The following is a 15,321-nucleotide window of genomic DNA, read 5'->3' on the forward strand; positions in this document are numbered from 1 at the left end:
GGTGAAAAAATTGAGGCCAAGAAAGACCTATTATCTGAGTTGGAATCTGACGTCGAGCCTGGAGCCTAGGTTCAAGTAATATTAGTACTAATTTTGCAGTCCTTGTAAGGACCTTGATCCAGTGCCTGGCGCCGAGCAGAGGCTGACAAATGACCAGCTACATAGTTATCGTTGTTCCTCCAGTGCTCACAGGTTCTTTGCAATCTCTGCTGGAGCCTCGCACATAGGAAGTAGCAGACGAGGAAGTGAGATCCAGAAAGGCAGACTGACTTGCCCAAAGTCACACAGCTTGCCAGTGGTTTTTGAGTGTGGGACCTTGCAGCCTACCTCTCCTGAGTTCCTCATTCTGTTCTTTTCCCACACAGAAGGCCTGGCAATCTCAGCAGCTCCTCTGAAAGGCTGGCTGTGTTTTATCTTTTACCCGGAGGGCAGCAGTGGGTCAGGAAGAATTTATTGCCGCTTCCTGTCAAAAGGCCTTGCTGTCCTCCAATCGAGCAAATAAGATCTTTCTGACAATCCTTCCTACCCTTTTTGAACAGCCCAGGAGAGGTGGGGGAAGTAGCTTTGAATGGGAAACACACTCCCTGCTCTGCTATGCACAAAGGTTCCACCGTGACCTACATCCTGTTATAGGCATTTTCTGTGGGGCCACACACAGCTTACACTCACATGTTGAGGAAGGGGGCTGTTATCAGATAATAATGGCCCATTTTCAGGATGAAGAGGCAAACTGACTTTCCCAAAATCCAGTGCTAGGAAATAGAGGAGCTTGGATCTATGCCCAAAGTCCACGCTACTCTTCATTCAGCTTAGCAGTAGGGTGTGGGGGCAAAAAAGGACACGCTTCATTCCTTAATTCATTCAACACTTACTCATTCACTGAACACCAAACAATATTAACTTGTGTTTGGGCCTATGTCTCTCAAGTCTGGGTACAAAGCAGGTGCTCATAAAACCATGGGCCGTCAGAAATCTGGTCTGGTACCAGTATTTTACAGAAGGGGAAGGGACCTACCTTGGGTCTTACAAATAGGATGAGAACTAGGTTTCCTGAAGTCTTGTATTCTCCACTCTCCTTGGATTCTTTTTTTTTTTTTTTAAAGATTTTATTTTTTTATTTGACAGAAGGAGATCACAGAGAAGCAGGCAGAGAGAGAGGAGGAAGCAGGCTCCCTGCTGAGCAGAGAGCCCTATGTGGGGCTCGATCCCAGGACCCTGGGATCATGACCTGAGCTGAAGGCAGAGGCTTTATTTAACCCACTGAGCCACCCAGGTGCCCCTCCTCGGATTCTGTATAGTATCTCCCCACAGCTGTCCTGAGAGATGGTCATTAAATTCCTGGTTGCATACATTCAGTAACAGGAAGCTCCTTTTCTCTGGAGGCTTCCAGTTCCCATGATTATTCCGATGATTATTCCGATGGTTAGGAATTTCCTTCTCTTAACCAGATGCTCCTCTGTCCAGTTATTCATATAAAGAACACGATACTTACTGAGTTCGTGCTAAGTGCTGCATGCTGGGGAACGCAGTGATGAACAGTAACAGTCTTCGGTCCATGGAACTCAGAGCAGGCATGTCATGTGGCATGCTCAGGGCCATGATTGAAGAAACTACTGGAGACTGCCTTGGACTCCCTTGGCCTTAGTAGGGGAGGAGGGATCCCAAAGGAAGTGATGTTATTTTTTATTTTTATTTATTTATTTTTTCAAGTAATCTCTACACCCATCGTGGGGCTCAAACTTAGGACCTGGAGATCGAGAATCCTATGGGCCACTAACTGAGCCAGCCAGGCGCCCCTTTAAATATATGTATATTATATATTTTATATATACATTATATGTTATATATTTATGTATAAATTATATTTTATTTTATATATTTAACTATATTGAAATATATACATATATGGGTATATATACACATGTATGTGAATTAAATATTTATATAAATATAGATATACTTATATATTTAAATACACATTCATATAAATATAAGTAAATAAGTTAAAAAATATATACATATATTGGGACGCCTGGGTGGCTCAGTTGGTTGAGCAGCTGCCTTCGGCTCAGGTCATGATCTCAGCGTCCTGGGATCGAGTCCCACATTGAGCTTCTTGCTCAGCGGGGAGCCTGCTTCTCCCTCTGCCTCTGCCTGCCTCTCTGCCTGCCTGTGCTCGCTCTCTCTGATAAATAAATAAATAAATTAAAAAAAATATATATATATACCCATGACACCAAGATCAAGTGTTGCATGCTGAGGTGCCCAGGAGGCTCAGTGACTAAGCGTCTGGCTTCGGCTCAGGCCATGATCCCAGGGTTCTGGGATCGAGCCCCACATTGGGCTCCCTGCTCAGTGGGAAGCACGCTTCTCTCTCTCCCAACCCCCTTGCTGTGTTTCCTCTCTTGCTCTGTCTCTCTCTGTCAAATAAATAAAATCTTAAAAAAAAAAAAAAAAAGAGTTGCATGCTCTACTGTCTGAATGAGCCATGTGTCACAAGGAAGTGATGTTAAAGCTGAGAAAGTTGACAGGGAAGTGGACAGGTGAAGAGAGAGACGATGGGAGTTCTGGCAGAAACAAGCAGCACGTGCAAAGACCCGGAGGCTACACAAGGCGTTGTTTGGAGCTGTGTTTTAGTCTGACCAGAGCACAGCAGCATGTAGGATGGGGAGGGAAGGGGATGGAGATTGGAGGAGTTAGAGGGAATAGGTAAATTTGCACCTTATCTATTTTCCTGAATAAATGAAAGAACAAATTAATGAACAAATGATTGCTGAGGGTTCCAAACTCCCTGCTTCAAAGGAATCATTAGTGGCTCCAGGGCTCACAACCAAATTGGACTCCCCTGGTGTCACTGCCCCCTTGGTCCTCTGCCCGGCCGGGGGAGGCCTTACATAGTCTGGCCTAGCTCCACTGAGCTTTTCTTGGGAATGCCTATAAATAGAGGAAGATGGCGGTCCAGCTGCCTCCGTCCGTCTGCCTTCCTTGGAATCCAGCCTCCTCTCACTGGCCCCAGGCTGTGCGCTCAGTTGTCTTCGTGCTCTTTCTGTTGGCTTAGCCACTGTCCACAGCATCCTACCGCAGCGCTTACCTCTCCGACACCCAGTCTGGACCCTGTGGGTTTGGAGGATGGGCTCCCTTCAGCCTGGGCTTGCTCTGCCCATCCCTTCACTCTCCAGATGGACAGCTGAGGGGCTCGGGACTTCTTCACCGAGCTCTAGGAAGGGGCCGGCTGCCCCTTTACTCACCTGGAGAGCTTGTCCCCACCTAGTCTCCTTTGCCCTCAAAAAAAAAAAAAAAAAAAAAAAAAGAATCTCAAACACCTTTTACCTGGAAAAGGTAAATGAGAGAAAGGTCTGCTTTCAACATTTATTTCTCCTCCGACTACATACCCATCTCCTGGACCCCTACCTAGATTTCTTGTTTGGACAGGTCCCCTCAAGGGCTGTCCCAACTTCCCTTAAGGACTTTCCTCTTTTTTTAAGATTTTATTTCTTTATTTGACAGAGAAAGAGAGAGGACAAGTAAGCAGAGCAGGAGGCAGAGATAGAGGGGGAGGCAGGCTCTTGGCTGAGCAAGGAGCCTGACGTGGCGCTCAATCCCAGGACCGTGGGATCATGACCTGAGCCGAAGGCAGAGGCCAACCAACTGAACAACCCAGGCGCCCCTCCCTTCAGGATTAATAAGAATCACTGATATGACTAGAGACCTTTATGATTTACAAAGCTCCCTAGTAAAAAGGGAATAATAATAGCTTTTCCCTCATGGGATGGGGGTGATCTAGGTGAGATCACATGGTTAAAATGCTAAGCATAGTGTGTGGCTCGTCCTAGAGGTTCAATGACCACGGCTGTCACCTTCTCCTCCTCCACTCCCCGGCCCTCTGCCACAGTTCAGACAGGCCGGCCGTTCCACTTGCCAAGCACCAACCCTATGGAGCCAGCACAGGCTAGGTGACTTAGAGCTGGGATTCATTTCCCATGGTCTGTCTGTGAGGGAGGTCACGACCGTCCCCATCTCCACCTCCCAGAGAAGGAAACTGAATCTCAGAGTGGCCGGTCGCCTGCCTAAGAGTGCACAGCTAGCAGCGACAGGACCAGGATCTTGGGTTTCAGACTTCACAGGCTTGTCCTCTTCCCTGTCTGCTGTGCTGCTTCACTTTTCTCCACTCCGATTGTCCTTTACCCATCTTGGAGCCACCGTGTTTCTTGAGCAGGGGCTCCCTAAAGCAGTGGAGCAGGGCGGGTTCTCCTCCCAAGAATCTAGGACATCAAGGCCTGCCACCTGCTCAGAGGCTTAAATTTCTCTGCAAGGGCCCTTGGCTAAATTAGGTAATGGGCTAGGACTCTGGGATGCGGTGGGGGGAGGAGGCGCTCGCTGACCCCAGGATCTGATTGGCCAGGGCAACTAGTCCTGGGGAGCAGGGAGGTGGGAGGAGAGGGTGCCCCTACAAATCCAAGGGGCTGGAGCAGGCCAGGGCATCTTTGGGTGGTGGAGTGCTGAGGAGGTGACGTGCAGCAGAGGAGGAGGCCCTGGGACTAGCAACCATGGTAAGGACAAGAAGGGACTTCATCCCTTTGCTTGTTGAAACTCTTCTGGACCTCTTCCAGGCCAGATCTGGGTGTTCTGTAGTTCAGTAATTGGACATTTGAAGATGGAACATGAAGGTTCCTGGAGCCCAGATATCTAGGAGGAAGACTGGGAAGAAGGCCTTGGACTTCCCCAGGGGTGGGGGGGATTGGGGTGTTCTGATGATTGCTGACTCCCTGCAGACCTGAGGCTCCGGCTGTGTTGGTCATGGAGCCATGAGGGGCTCCTTGCTTGTCTCCCTCATGATGGAGGGTGGATCCTGAGGGCCAGAGTGAGTCACCCAGCAAGCCAGCAGCAGGGGTGGGCTAGAAGCCTTGCCAAACTCTCCTGAAGACTCCTCTGGAAGAAGAGGTGGGGGTTGCGCTGCAGGGTCTCAAGCCAGCTAAGGTGCAGGATCCCAAGAGCTCTGAGGGTGCGGAGAAGGGGCAGAAGATGATAGACCAAGGTTAGAGAGACCTCCGCCTCCCAGAGAGGGTTCCTAATCTGGGGCTATCAATTCCCCTGAGGTCCCCCTCCCCACTTCACTTCAAGGGGTAACTAGACCCTGGAGGACAGCTGCTGTTGCCCATGCCAGGCTAAAAATAGCCCATCCTCTTGTGTGGGCAAGGAGGAGGGAGGAGGGGAGGGCAAGGAAGAGGGCAGTAGCCGGGGGCAGAACGCCTTGGCCACCTCAGCCCTCCCCCCAGCCAGCCTCCGTTCAAAGCCCCCAGAGCCGGACGGCTTGGGTTGGAGGTGGCCAGACCCCCTCCCCCCAAATCTTATTTTCACCTCCACAAGGCCCCCATCACATTCTCCCCAGCACCAGTAGTATTTACTCCAATGGCTCAATGAAAAGAAAGAAAATTAAAATCTCCATCTCCACAAGTTCTTGGAGGGGAGGGATGATGCGTCTGAGTCTTTTTGGTCCCAGGGCCCAGTCTCTGGCCTGTCACCTAACCAGTGCTCAATGACTTTCCCTTGCATTATTATTTATTCGAGAACAAACAAATGTATTGAGCCCCTGTTACAGAGCCAGGCTCTGCTGGGAGCTAGGGAAAAGTGGGAGAGGACACTGGAATCGTGTTGGCGCTGTCCAAAACCCTTTCACATCCCGGATGTCACCTCATCCCTGAAAAGCTGCTGAGAAGAGAAAGGGTAGAATAAGTGACTTGCCTGAGGTTAGTGGGGGGGATTCCTGACTTGACATCTGATTAGCAAGGTTGAAGACCTTGGGCATAATCTGTGTTTCCTCCCTGGTTCTTCAAAACTGGGGTCAGGTAGCTGTGGGAGCATGCCAAATGTGGTGCTGGTTTGGAATCGTTTTTCTGGAAGACCAAAGCACAATGACAGAAGGGGGTTGAAGAGAATGGGGTTAAGGCAAGAATGAGCTCTGGGGCCACCGCTTCCACTCTCTGACTCTGTGTCTTCTGCAGACGGACCAGCAGGCGGAGGCCCGGTCCTACCTCAGCGAGGAGATGATCGCTGGTGAGTGCAGGGGTGCGGGTGGGAGGGCTGGCTGCCGGGTGGAGGTGTGCTGGGCAAGGTCTGGTGTCCGGCAGGGTGGCAGAGAAGGTGTGAGGCTGACAGTCCAGCCAGCCCCACCTCAGTCGTCTGGCTCTTTCAGAGTTCAAGGCTGCCTTCGACATGTTTGACGCTGATGGTGGCGGGGACATCAGCGTCAAGGAGTTGGGCACGGTGATGAGGATGCTGGGCCAGACACCCACCAAAGAGGAGCTGGACGCCATCATCGAGGAGGTGGACGAGGACGGTGAGCAGGTGGTTCTCCGAGGCGGGGCTGCGACGGTGGCGGGAGAGGTGGGGATACAGGGGTGAGGCTCATCCGCCACCTGCTCCCCTCAGGCAGCGGCACCATCGACTTCGAGGAGTTCTTGGTCATGATGGTGCGCCAGATGAAAGAGGATGCGAAGGGGAAGAGCGAGGAGGAGCTGGCCGAGTGTTTCCGCATCTTTGACAGGTGCGCTGGGGGCCCGGCCGCACCGCGCTTCACTTCTCCGCGGGGCCGGGAGGGAGGGGGCGTCGCCGGGGCCAGGGCGACTCGCCCCTGCCTGCCCTGAGTCCCACCCTGTCCCTCCTCCCCCCCAGGAACGCGGACGGCTACATCGATGCGGAGGAGCTGGCTGAGATTTTCAGGGCCTCTGGGGAGCACGTGACCGACGAGGAGATCGAATCCCTCATGAAAGACGGAGACAAGAACAACGACGGCCGCATTGACTTCGACGGTGAGGACCGCGGGGGCGCGGCAGGGGGCGGAGCCAGGAGGAACGCCGGGGGCGTGGTCCCGACGCACCCGGCGGTCGGCGGCTTCGTGGGCTGGGTGGGGAGCTCCCGGCGGTTTCCTGCGATTTATGCTTCTCCTCTCCTTCCCCGCAGAGTTCCTGAAGATGATGGAAGGCGTGCAGTAAAAGTCGCCCTCGCCTCCGCCCAGACCGCGCGTCCCTCCGGCGAGGGCACTGTCACCTCCCGCCCCCCGCCCGGCCCGGCTCTCCGCCGCCGGAGGGAGGCGCGGCCCCTGCTGGCTCCGCGTCCAGAGGGAATAAAAGCAGACACTGCAAAGCGCTTAGCCTGAGTGAGAGGAGGAGCGGGGTGCGGGGTGGGGGCTGGGGGGGGCTGGGGAGGTGTCAGGGCCCTCCCGACTGGGGCGCCACCCAAGGCTCGGAAGAGGGGGAAGCCAAGCTGCGAGGCGCCCCAAGGCGCAGGAGCCCAGGGCCGCGCGGACGAGCTGGGCATCTTCCCCGGGGCTGGAACTGGACGTGGACAGCTCGGCCTACCGGGCCGCGACGCGCCTGACGCTGGAAGAGGGAGGCCCGGGGCGGGGGCTTGGAACTGTCGGGGTGAGGGTGCTGGGGTGGCGGGTAGGATGAGGGCGTGGCAGGAGGCTGGAATTCGGAGGAGCCCGAGGTGAGGCCCCCTTCCTTCCCCACCGTCCTTCCTTTCTGCAGCCTTTGGTTCTTGCGCGCAGGCTCACGGGCTGGGAATGGGAAAGTTGAGCCCTGTATCCATCCGTTCCAGGCGGCATGCATTCCTGCGTGACTTCTACTTGGTCTCTTCTGAGTGTTTCTAGGTGCTCCATACTGCAGGTGGGACAGGAGGGTGGGAGCGCACAGCCGGGAAGGCGTTTCTGACGTCATCATCTCCACACTGGATCCCTGCCTCTAGCTCCTGCCAATGAGCTCAGCAACAGGGCCCATTAACATGATCTAGCTAAAAGAAATCTGACCTCGCTGGTCCCCTGTTGAAAGACCTTCAAGGCTCCCCTTTGCTTCTAGAATCAAGTCCAAATTCCTTTCCTCTCCTTTCTCGCTCAGGTTTCAGCCACACCGGCCGATTTGTGGCTCCGCTCTGGACAGTGGGGGTGCACTTTCAAGCCTTTGGGTTTTTGGTCTCCTCCTTCCTTGGGGGGCCCTTTTTCCTCTAACAAGCCTGGCAAATTTTTCAACTCAGCTCAGATACCATCTCAAAGAGACCAAGACCCAGCTCAGATACCCTCTTCTCCCTTGATCCCTGCTCCCACTGGCTAAGTGGGCTCTGGCTTCCAGAGCTCTTTGCACACAGCTCAGTTAGAGCAGCCTTCAGGTCCAAGCTAATGCACTGCAGTGGTGACTGTGCTTGTAGAGTTTGAATCCTCATTGCCAGTGACAAACCACTCTGTGGTTCAATTTCCTATTCTGTAAAATGGGTTTGATGACAGTACGTACCTTGCAGGGTTGTGAGAACAAGTTAGTGTGTGCTGTGCAGAGTGCTTAGAACAGAGCGTGGCACATGCTAAGTGCTTAATGCTATTATTAATATCACTACTATCACCTGGAAACATTGGCCCGCCCTGTTATTCATCGCCACAGTCCTCCCTCTGCAAGTCCTTTGTGTTCTCGGCTCCCCTTTCTGACTCATTCATTCATGTTCCCCAGTGTGTATCTCCAGCAGGGGTCAGTCCTCATCACTAGGACTGCTTCCTGTGTGCTGGGCCCCACGCCTTGCAGGCAGGTCTCTTCCGTTTACACAACCCTGGAGGCAGTTGGATGCTGTTCTGCCCATTTTACAGCAGAGGACATGAAGGCAGAGTGAGGTGACGTAGCCAGGCATGCGGACATTTGGAGGAAACGAGCAAGGCTCTTAACTGTGGCCCCATCTACCTGGTGACAGTTCTGCCTGCCTGTCCTGAGTCCTTGGCACTGGTCCTGCCCTACACAGAGAAATCCCGCTCACCTTCCATCCTGTTCTCCCAGCACTCGTTTACCTCAGGGGTGGCACCCCGAGGGATGGGTCCAAATCAGGAGTTCCGGAGCCCACTGCCCCCTGTAATTGACTCTACCCTGCTCCTTTCTTCCTACCCCCTCCTCTCTGAGCCTACTCGGTGTTGTGACTTGGGCTGCCGCCACAGCTCGCCAGGTTGCTGAGAACAGCAGTTAATCTCCCTGCCACTCAGTCCCCAGGTGGCAGCCAGGAGCAGCTTTCTGAAACCAAATCTGATCACATCCCTGCCTACTCAAGGTTTCATTAGCTGCCTCAAGATAAAGCCCTTGCATTTTAATTACAGGCCTTTAACTGGAAGGCCCTACAAGCCCTATGGGACCTGACTACCATGGTACTTTGCCAGTATTCCATACCCCTGAACTTCTTCATACCCCATCTCCTTCTGCAGACAGCCCTCCCTGACCCCCCTGGTCTGCATTAGGTACCCCACTTCTGGGCTTTTGTAACATGTGAGTCTGACAGCCGACGTTTATTACCTGACGAGGTAGGAACTATTCCAAGGCCCATCTAGCCTCTGAGGTAGCTACTAATTTGCATTTTACAGAGAGGTTAAGTCTAAGTGTGTGCAAGGAACATGGGGGTGGCGTGCGGACTGCTGGGTCAGAGCTCTTCACCATCCCTCTGTAGGGCACTTACTCTACCCCACTCACCCGTGCCTCGTTGCCCAAGTTCAGCCTCTGAGGACAGGACCTAGTCCTTCCCCCTGCTTTGGGCTTTTACTTTGTAGATACTCAGTAATTGTAGGGCATGTATGGGAACAATGATACCTTCGAATACTTCCTGTACTAGGCTTCTTTTTGTTGCAAGGGCTAAAACCTAAAGCAAACAGACTTTAAAGGGCTTTCCTGGCTCTTGCAACTGGGGTGCTGAGGCATCCCAGCCAGAGGCCAATCTCAATATCACCTCTGTCTCCCAGCTACTTGTCTCTGCTTGGCTTTCTTCCATCTGCAGCTGACTGCAGCAAATGCCCGGACTCCCTCCTCTTTTTAGCAACCCTATTAGTAAAATAATTTTACTTTCTCCCAGGAATTAATCCCAGGGAACACTGATTAGTTCTGAACTACAGTCAGCCCCTGGGAATGACACGAGACAGGCCATGTGGCCTTCCTGGGGGCAGAGGGCAAACGCTTTGATCAAGGACTACATGGAGAGGTGTCCTAAGGCGGGCCCTGTTCTTAGACATCCTTTAGCTAGGGCTTTTCAACGTTGGGAGGGCATCAGAGTCGTGAAGAGCTTGTTGGGATCACGACTTTGCATTTCTACCAAGTCCCAGGTGAAAGATGGGAGGGTCACACCTTGAGAACACTGCTCTACACCTTTAACTTTGAGAAATGCAGGATCTCAGGTCCCACCCAGACCGACTGAATCAAAGTTTGCATCTGAGGTAGCCCCCTGGCAGATTTATCTGGACCTTGGATTGGGCAGCCCTGCTCCAAACCCACAGGGGAGAGCTAAAAGCTCCATGTAAGAAGAGGACCTGGACCGAGGGCATCCACATCTGGATTTTACACCACTTCTCACCTGCCTGCCTCTCCTGCTGCTCATGGGGGAACAGGGCAGGAAAGAAGCCTGGGCTGGCAGGAGCAGGAGGATGGTGAGAACCTTCCTGATGCCCTCCACTACTGTCTCCTCCCCCTCCCCCTGGGCCTGCACAACCAGCTGCTGGCAAAGCTGGGTAGGTTGGGTGAGGCCGAGACCCAGGCAGTGTTGGAGGGCACCTGGCTGTTGTTATTGGTCCATCCTGGACATCTCATGGGACCTGTGCCAGGGCCATCACCCTAGCCTGCTTTTCCCCCTGCCCGCCCCTGCAGGGACCCCACCTGGTTGGCACAGGAGTTTCCTCTCAGGGGCTCAAGGCTGAGGTCTGTGGCAGGCCAGGGTCAAGAGGGCCTTGGGGCCAGCAGCCGGGAGGACTCACCGGTGATGAGGTGAATGTACTCCCTGGGAGTGTGGGGCCATCCATGGAGGGGGGGCTGGGCTAAGGGGTGAGTCAAGCTGTCCTGGGCTCTCTGGCAGGAAGAGGTGTTCCCTGGTGGTCTCCCAGACCCCGGGCCTGCTGTAGGGGGACCTGAGTGCTTTTCTTCCGTCTTAGGACCAGAACACCCTGTCAGAGCACAGTGGCTGGTCCTTACCTCCCAAGCCCCTGCTGTGTGCCCGCGTGTGTGTGTGTGTGTGTATATATATATATATATATATATATATATATATATATATATATACACATACTCCTTCTACAGCTATAGCTCTTTCGCTTCAAGGTCTGGTTCAGCCTCCTCTGTAACTCAGCTGGGACAGCTCCAATATCCACTGCTGCTCCCAGTGCACATCAAAACTAGATGGAAAAGCATTTTGTAATACCGTCTTCTAGAAGAGGAGACAGATGCAGTCATAAAATGACTAAGGTCACAAGGGAAGGAATCTTCATCACCCCCTTGCTCAGCTGCTCAGCCTGTCAGCTGCCTCCAGGCCTTGGGGAGAGGAGCAGGGCGAGAGCCGGGATCCTACTCCACCGACCCTGAGCGCTCCCATCCCTGGGGTAACAAGGCAACTTGTAAAAAAAAAATCCAATGTATTTATTTAATATATTCATCACAAGGGCTCAACCAGAGACTTAATTTAAAAAACAGAAACAAAACAAAAATGACACCACAGCTGAAGATACACAGTCCTAGACAGAAATGAAGAAAAAGACAGACTGTCTAAGGAGAAAATAAAAAGACAACACAAGGAGAGAGGCTGGACAGTCAGGGATCTTGGCTGGAGACCTGCTTTGAGTAGGTTTCTTGTAGGTACTTCTTAAAGGCTGGAAGAGAACAGGCAGGTCTCAGGGAGTGGTGAGGACAAGGGTTACGGTGGGCAAGGGGGCAGGCAAGGATACAAAGGTGGTACAAGTCTGGGGAGCTGTCGGGGGGGTGGGATTCTCCTTCTGTTGGTTGCCTGTCAGCTCTCCTGGATGGGTTCCACGACCCCAGGGACGCTGGGGGAAGTGACTGGGGCTTAGTGAGCAAGTCATTTACACAAATTTTGCTTTCTACCTCAAAGCCCCTCAACCTACATTAATGTAGAAAGTTGGTTTTCTGATTTGACAGCAAACAGGCAAATCAGAAACACCGAGGCAGAAGCAGAACTGGGTTATCTGGGCTGACACCCACCCCAAGCCTGTCCTCAGGACACAATCCCAAGTCACCAGCATCCTTCTGTTTGAGGGAGTCTTTGAAGGTTGGGGAGGGATCACCCGGTGCCCGAGAAGGATGAAGGACCCACCTGTGGGGTTTTTCCAGAGCTCGGCAGCGTGTGTGTTCAAAGGACTATCAATGTTTGGTTCTGTGGGTGGACGGAAAGAGAGAATTGTCAGTAGGAGAAGAGGCTGGCCGGGGCTGCGTTCCCAGGCTCAGGGAGGGGCTGGTCTCAGAAGTCACCTCCTAGCAGGCTCTGGATGGACAGCAGGATGGTCCTGACGTCATACAGGGCTGACCACTTGTCCTTCAGGATGTCCAGGCAGATGTTCCCCTGGGTGTCCACGTTGGGGTGGTAGCAGGGTGTGAGGAATTTCACTGTGGGCGCATTGTAGGGGTAGCCACTGGGGAACTCCAAGGAGAGCTTATACCGCAGGTCTTCATACACCTGGCATTGGAGAAACAGAGCTGGGGAGTGAGCCTGAGCCTCACCTACCAACCCAAGCCCCAGTAAGGGCCGTTCCAGGGCTTTTGAGTTTGTCTGGGACTTGATAAAAAGTGTTACACTGGCTCGGTACTTTCTCTCCAGCTGGCAGGGACCTCAGTGACCCTGGTATAAACTGGCATCCTGAGGACTACCTGTATTTTAGTGAGGCACATGAGCTGCTGACACGTCAAAATTAGGATATTTAAGGCATACACCTGAAATTCTGTTTTTTAGAAAGATTTCATTTTTAAGTAATCTCTATGCCCAACATGGGACTTGAACGTACAACCCTGAAATCAAGAGTTGCACATTCACTGATGAAGCCAGCCACGTGCCCCTGGATTTGACTCTTTTTTTTTTTTTTTTTAAAGATTTTATTTATTTATTTGACAGAGAGATAGAGAGAGGCAGAGGGAGAGGGAGAAGCAGGCTCTCCACTGAGCAGAGAGCCTGATGCGGGGCTCGATCCCAGGACCCTGGGATCATGACCCAAGCCGAAGGCAGCCGCCCTACTGAGCCACTCAAGTGCCCCTTCTGACTCATCCCTTTTTTTTTTTTTTTTCGCCTTCTGACTCATCTTAAACCAGATATGCAGCAATGGGAAGCTGCCATCTTGAGACCTGTGCCTTTCCAATGGCCAATGTCCTCAGGTACGCTCCATACTCTTTTCTGTCTGGCCTTCCACAGGCATCTAAGATGGAAAGCTCTGCTTTAAACCCAACCTCTTACTGTATAAAGGGAGATGAGGACCACAGTCTGAGAGCACAAGGACAGAACAAGGAAGTGTCCTGGCAGGCTTGAAGCTGACCTGCACTTGGTTTTTATCTCCAACCTCTCCCCAGACCCAGCAAACTCACACTCCCCTCCCTCGGCCCTGCACTTACTGTGCCAGCTGCTCCGTGGATGGTCCCCACCCATTTGAAAAGGTTGTCTGATTCAGGGAAGGCAGAAATTCCTTTGTCACCGGACATCTGGGGAAGAAACAACAATCTGCTGGGCTGCAGAGTACGCTTTTGGGGGTCAGTGGGTGAAATCCTCCCCCTTAAGCTCATTAAATCTTGATCCAAAATTTGGATCAAATCTATAGGCTTTTTTTGAGGAAGTGATTCAATTCTTGGGGCAGAACCTGCCCTTTGGGGAGGAGTACTGGGTGTGTTAAGGAGGGAAGGGTTATGCAGAGCAACAGAAGGCAGCTCTGTACCCCCCAATCTTGTTGGATGCTGGGAAAATTCAGTTCGACATGCTGGTTAGTGCTGGTTACATACAAAGCCTAAAGACGACTCACGGACTAGGGAGAGATACAATTATCAGGACACAAGTGGGATATTCAGGGTTAAAGTAGACAAGGTCATCTAGGGACAATTACTTGAAAGTATGACAGGTGTATTTCCTAGGAATAGTAAGGGCAGAGTTGGGTGTGGGTAAATCTCAGGGCAGGAAAGTAGGGCCAGGCAACGTAGACAGAAGGCCTTGCATGGCTTCAGGGAACTGTATTTTAGAGAGAACTTCATGGTGATGGTGGGGCTGGGTGGGACCTGGAGTAGACACTCCTGGAAAGAAAGGTGCAGGTGGGATCGATTAACTTCTTCCCAGAAGACAGGGAAGTGGACTCATCATTTTGTCCCCAGTGCTGGTAAGTGAGTGGGAGGTGGAGGGTGGATCAGTTGGCTTGGGGGTCTGGGCAGGAGTCACTCACCATGAGGGTCATCAGCTCCTGCTGTAGCCTGCAACATAAGCATTGGGAGTCACCTGGGAGTGTGGGCGGCCCAGGCTCCCAGGGCGCTTCTTCCCTCACCCCAATGACTCTGGAGGAGCTGTCATGGAGGCTCCCCCTGCCCTGAGGCCAGACTCAGCTGGGGCACACTCACCCCCACTTCCACCGGAGAGTCCTAGTGAGTCCTCACCCTTCCTAACTGGGTGAGCTACCAGGCTCAGCAGGACGGTTCTGCCTTGTTCTTAAGCCCCTCGGCTTCTCTGACGTCTCTCTCCCGGTGCCGGATCCCAGTTTCTCCCCACTTCCGTCTCCACTCGCCCCCACCTCGCCGGACCACCGAGGGTCCCAGGCACACTTTCATCTTGACTCACCCGCGGAGGATCATGGCAGCGTGCCTCCCCCTTTTGTCCTCCTTCCGGGGCCCTCTAAGGGCAACCCGAGCTCCCTGCGTGCCCTCCCGTCCCCGCACATCTACCCACCCCAGGAGGAGGTGGGGGCCCGGAAGTCCGAGCTCCAGACGCCGAGGCCCAGGCCGTGCCCGGCCCGGCACTCCACACTCCTTACCTCTTGCCCACGGGCCCACGGGCGGCGCCCCCGCTGGGCTCGGCTCCTTTGCGGGCGGCGGCGACGCTGGCGGCAGCTGGGTCGCGGTTCTGGGAGGCCATCCGGGCGGCGCGAGGAGGGAGACAGGAACTCGGAGAGCAAGCCTGCAACTGCAGGGCCCGGGGTCCGCCCGCCCGCGTTTGAATTGTAACCCTCCAGCAGCACCGGCCAATCAGCGGCTCGCTTGCGTTTGATCCAGCCAATAGGGCGCGCTGGAGTGCGCTGTCACCGCGCAACTGCTGCACCCACCCCCCAGCGCACCAGCATTGGGCGGCGGGAACAGGCTTCTGAAGGGCGATTGGCAGAAGAGGCTGTCATTAACTAACGAATCTGCAGCGGATTGCTGGCCTTTGGAAAACGCCGACCATTAAAGGGCCAAGAGAAAGTCCACGTGGGATGAACCCTTTCGGGTTCCAGGCCTGGCTACAGGAGGGAACTCCCGGCTGCGCCCGGGTATCCCTGCTCCACGGGGAAGGGAGGGCTCGGGTCTGATGACATCA

The 15,321-nt window shown here is 53.5% G+C and overlaps 2 protein-coding genes across 3 annotated transcripts; one reads left to right on the top strand and one right to left on the bottom strand.

Moving 5' to 3' along the window:
* The first annotated feature begins 4,416 nt into the window (after positions 1-4,416).
* Positions 4,417-7,143, top strand: TNNC2 (troponin C2, fast skeletal type). The gene is made up of 6 exons (XM_032350510.1): positions 4,417-4,550; positions 6,003-6,054; positions 6,194-6,337; positions 6,430-6,544; positions 6,673-6,809; positions 6,961-7,143. The coding sequence occupies exons 1-6, from the start codon at positions 4,548-4,550 to the stop codon at positions 6,990-6,992; spliced, it is 483 nt and encodes a 160-aa protein (XP_032206401.1). The 5' UTR covers positions 4,417-4,547; the 3' UTR covers positions 6,993-7,143.
* A 4,250-nt stretch (positions 7,144-11,393) lies between these two features.
* On the bottom strand, positions 11,394-14,992 carry UBE2C (ubiquitin conjugating enzyme E2 C). Of its 2 annotated transcripts, none has more exons than XM_032350522.1 (6): positions 14,783-14,992; positions 14,201-14,228; positions 13,389-13,475; positions 12,261-12,465; positions 12,106-12,165; positions 11,394-11,644 (listed from the first exon to the last, which is right to left on the bottom strand). In XM_032350522.1, the coding sequence occupies exons 1-6, from the start codon at positions 14,881-14,883 to the stop codon at positions 11,586-11,588; spliced, it is 540 nt and encodes a 179-aa protein (XP_032206413.1). In that variant the 5' UTR covers positions 14,884-14,992; the 3' UTR covers positions 11,394-11,585. The 2 variants fall into 2 exon arrangements, with proteins under 2 accessions (XP_032206413.1, XP_032206411.1); XM_032350520.1 differs by lacking the exon at positions 14,783-14,992 and adding an exon at positions 14,590-14,697.
* Positions 14,993-15,321: the final 329 nt, after the last annotated feature.

Source organism: Mustela erminea, chromosome 7 (assembly GCF_009829155.1).
Source record: "Mustela erminea isolate mMusErm1 chromosome 7, mMusErm1.Pri, whole genome shotgun sequence".
Classification (NCBI taxonomy): Eukaryota; Metazoa; Chordata; class Mammalia; order Carnivora; family Mustelidae; genus Mustela; species Mustela erminea.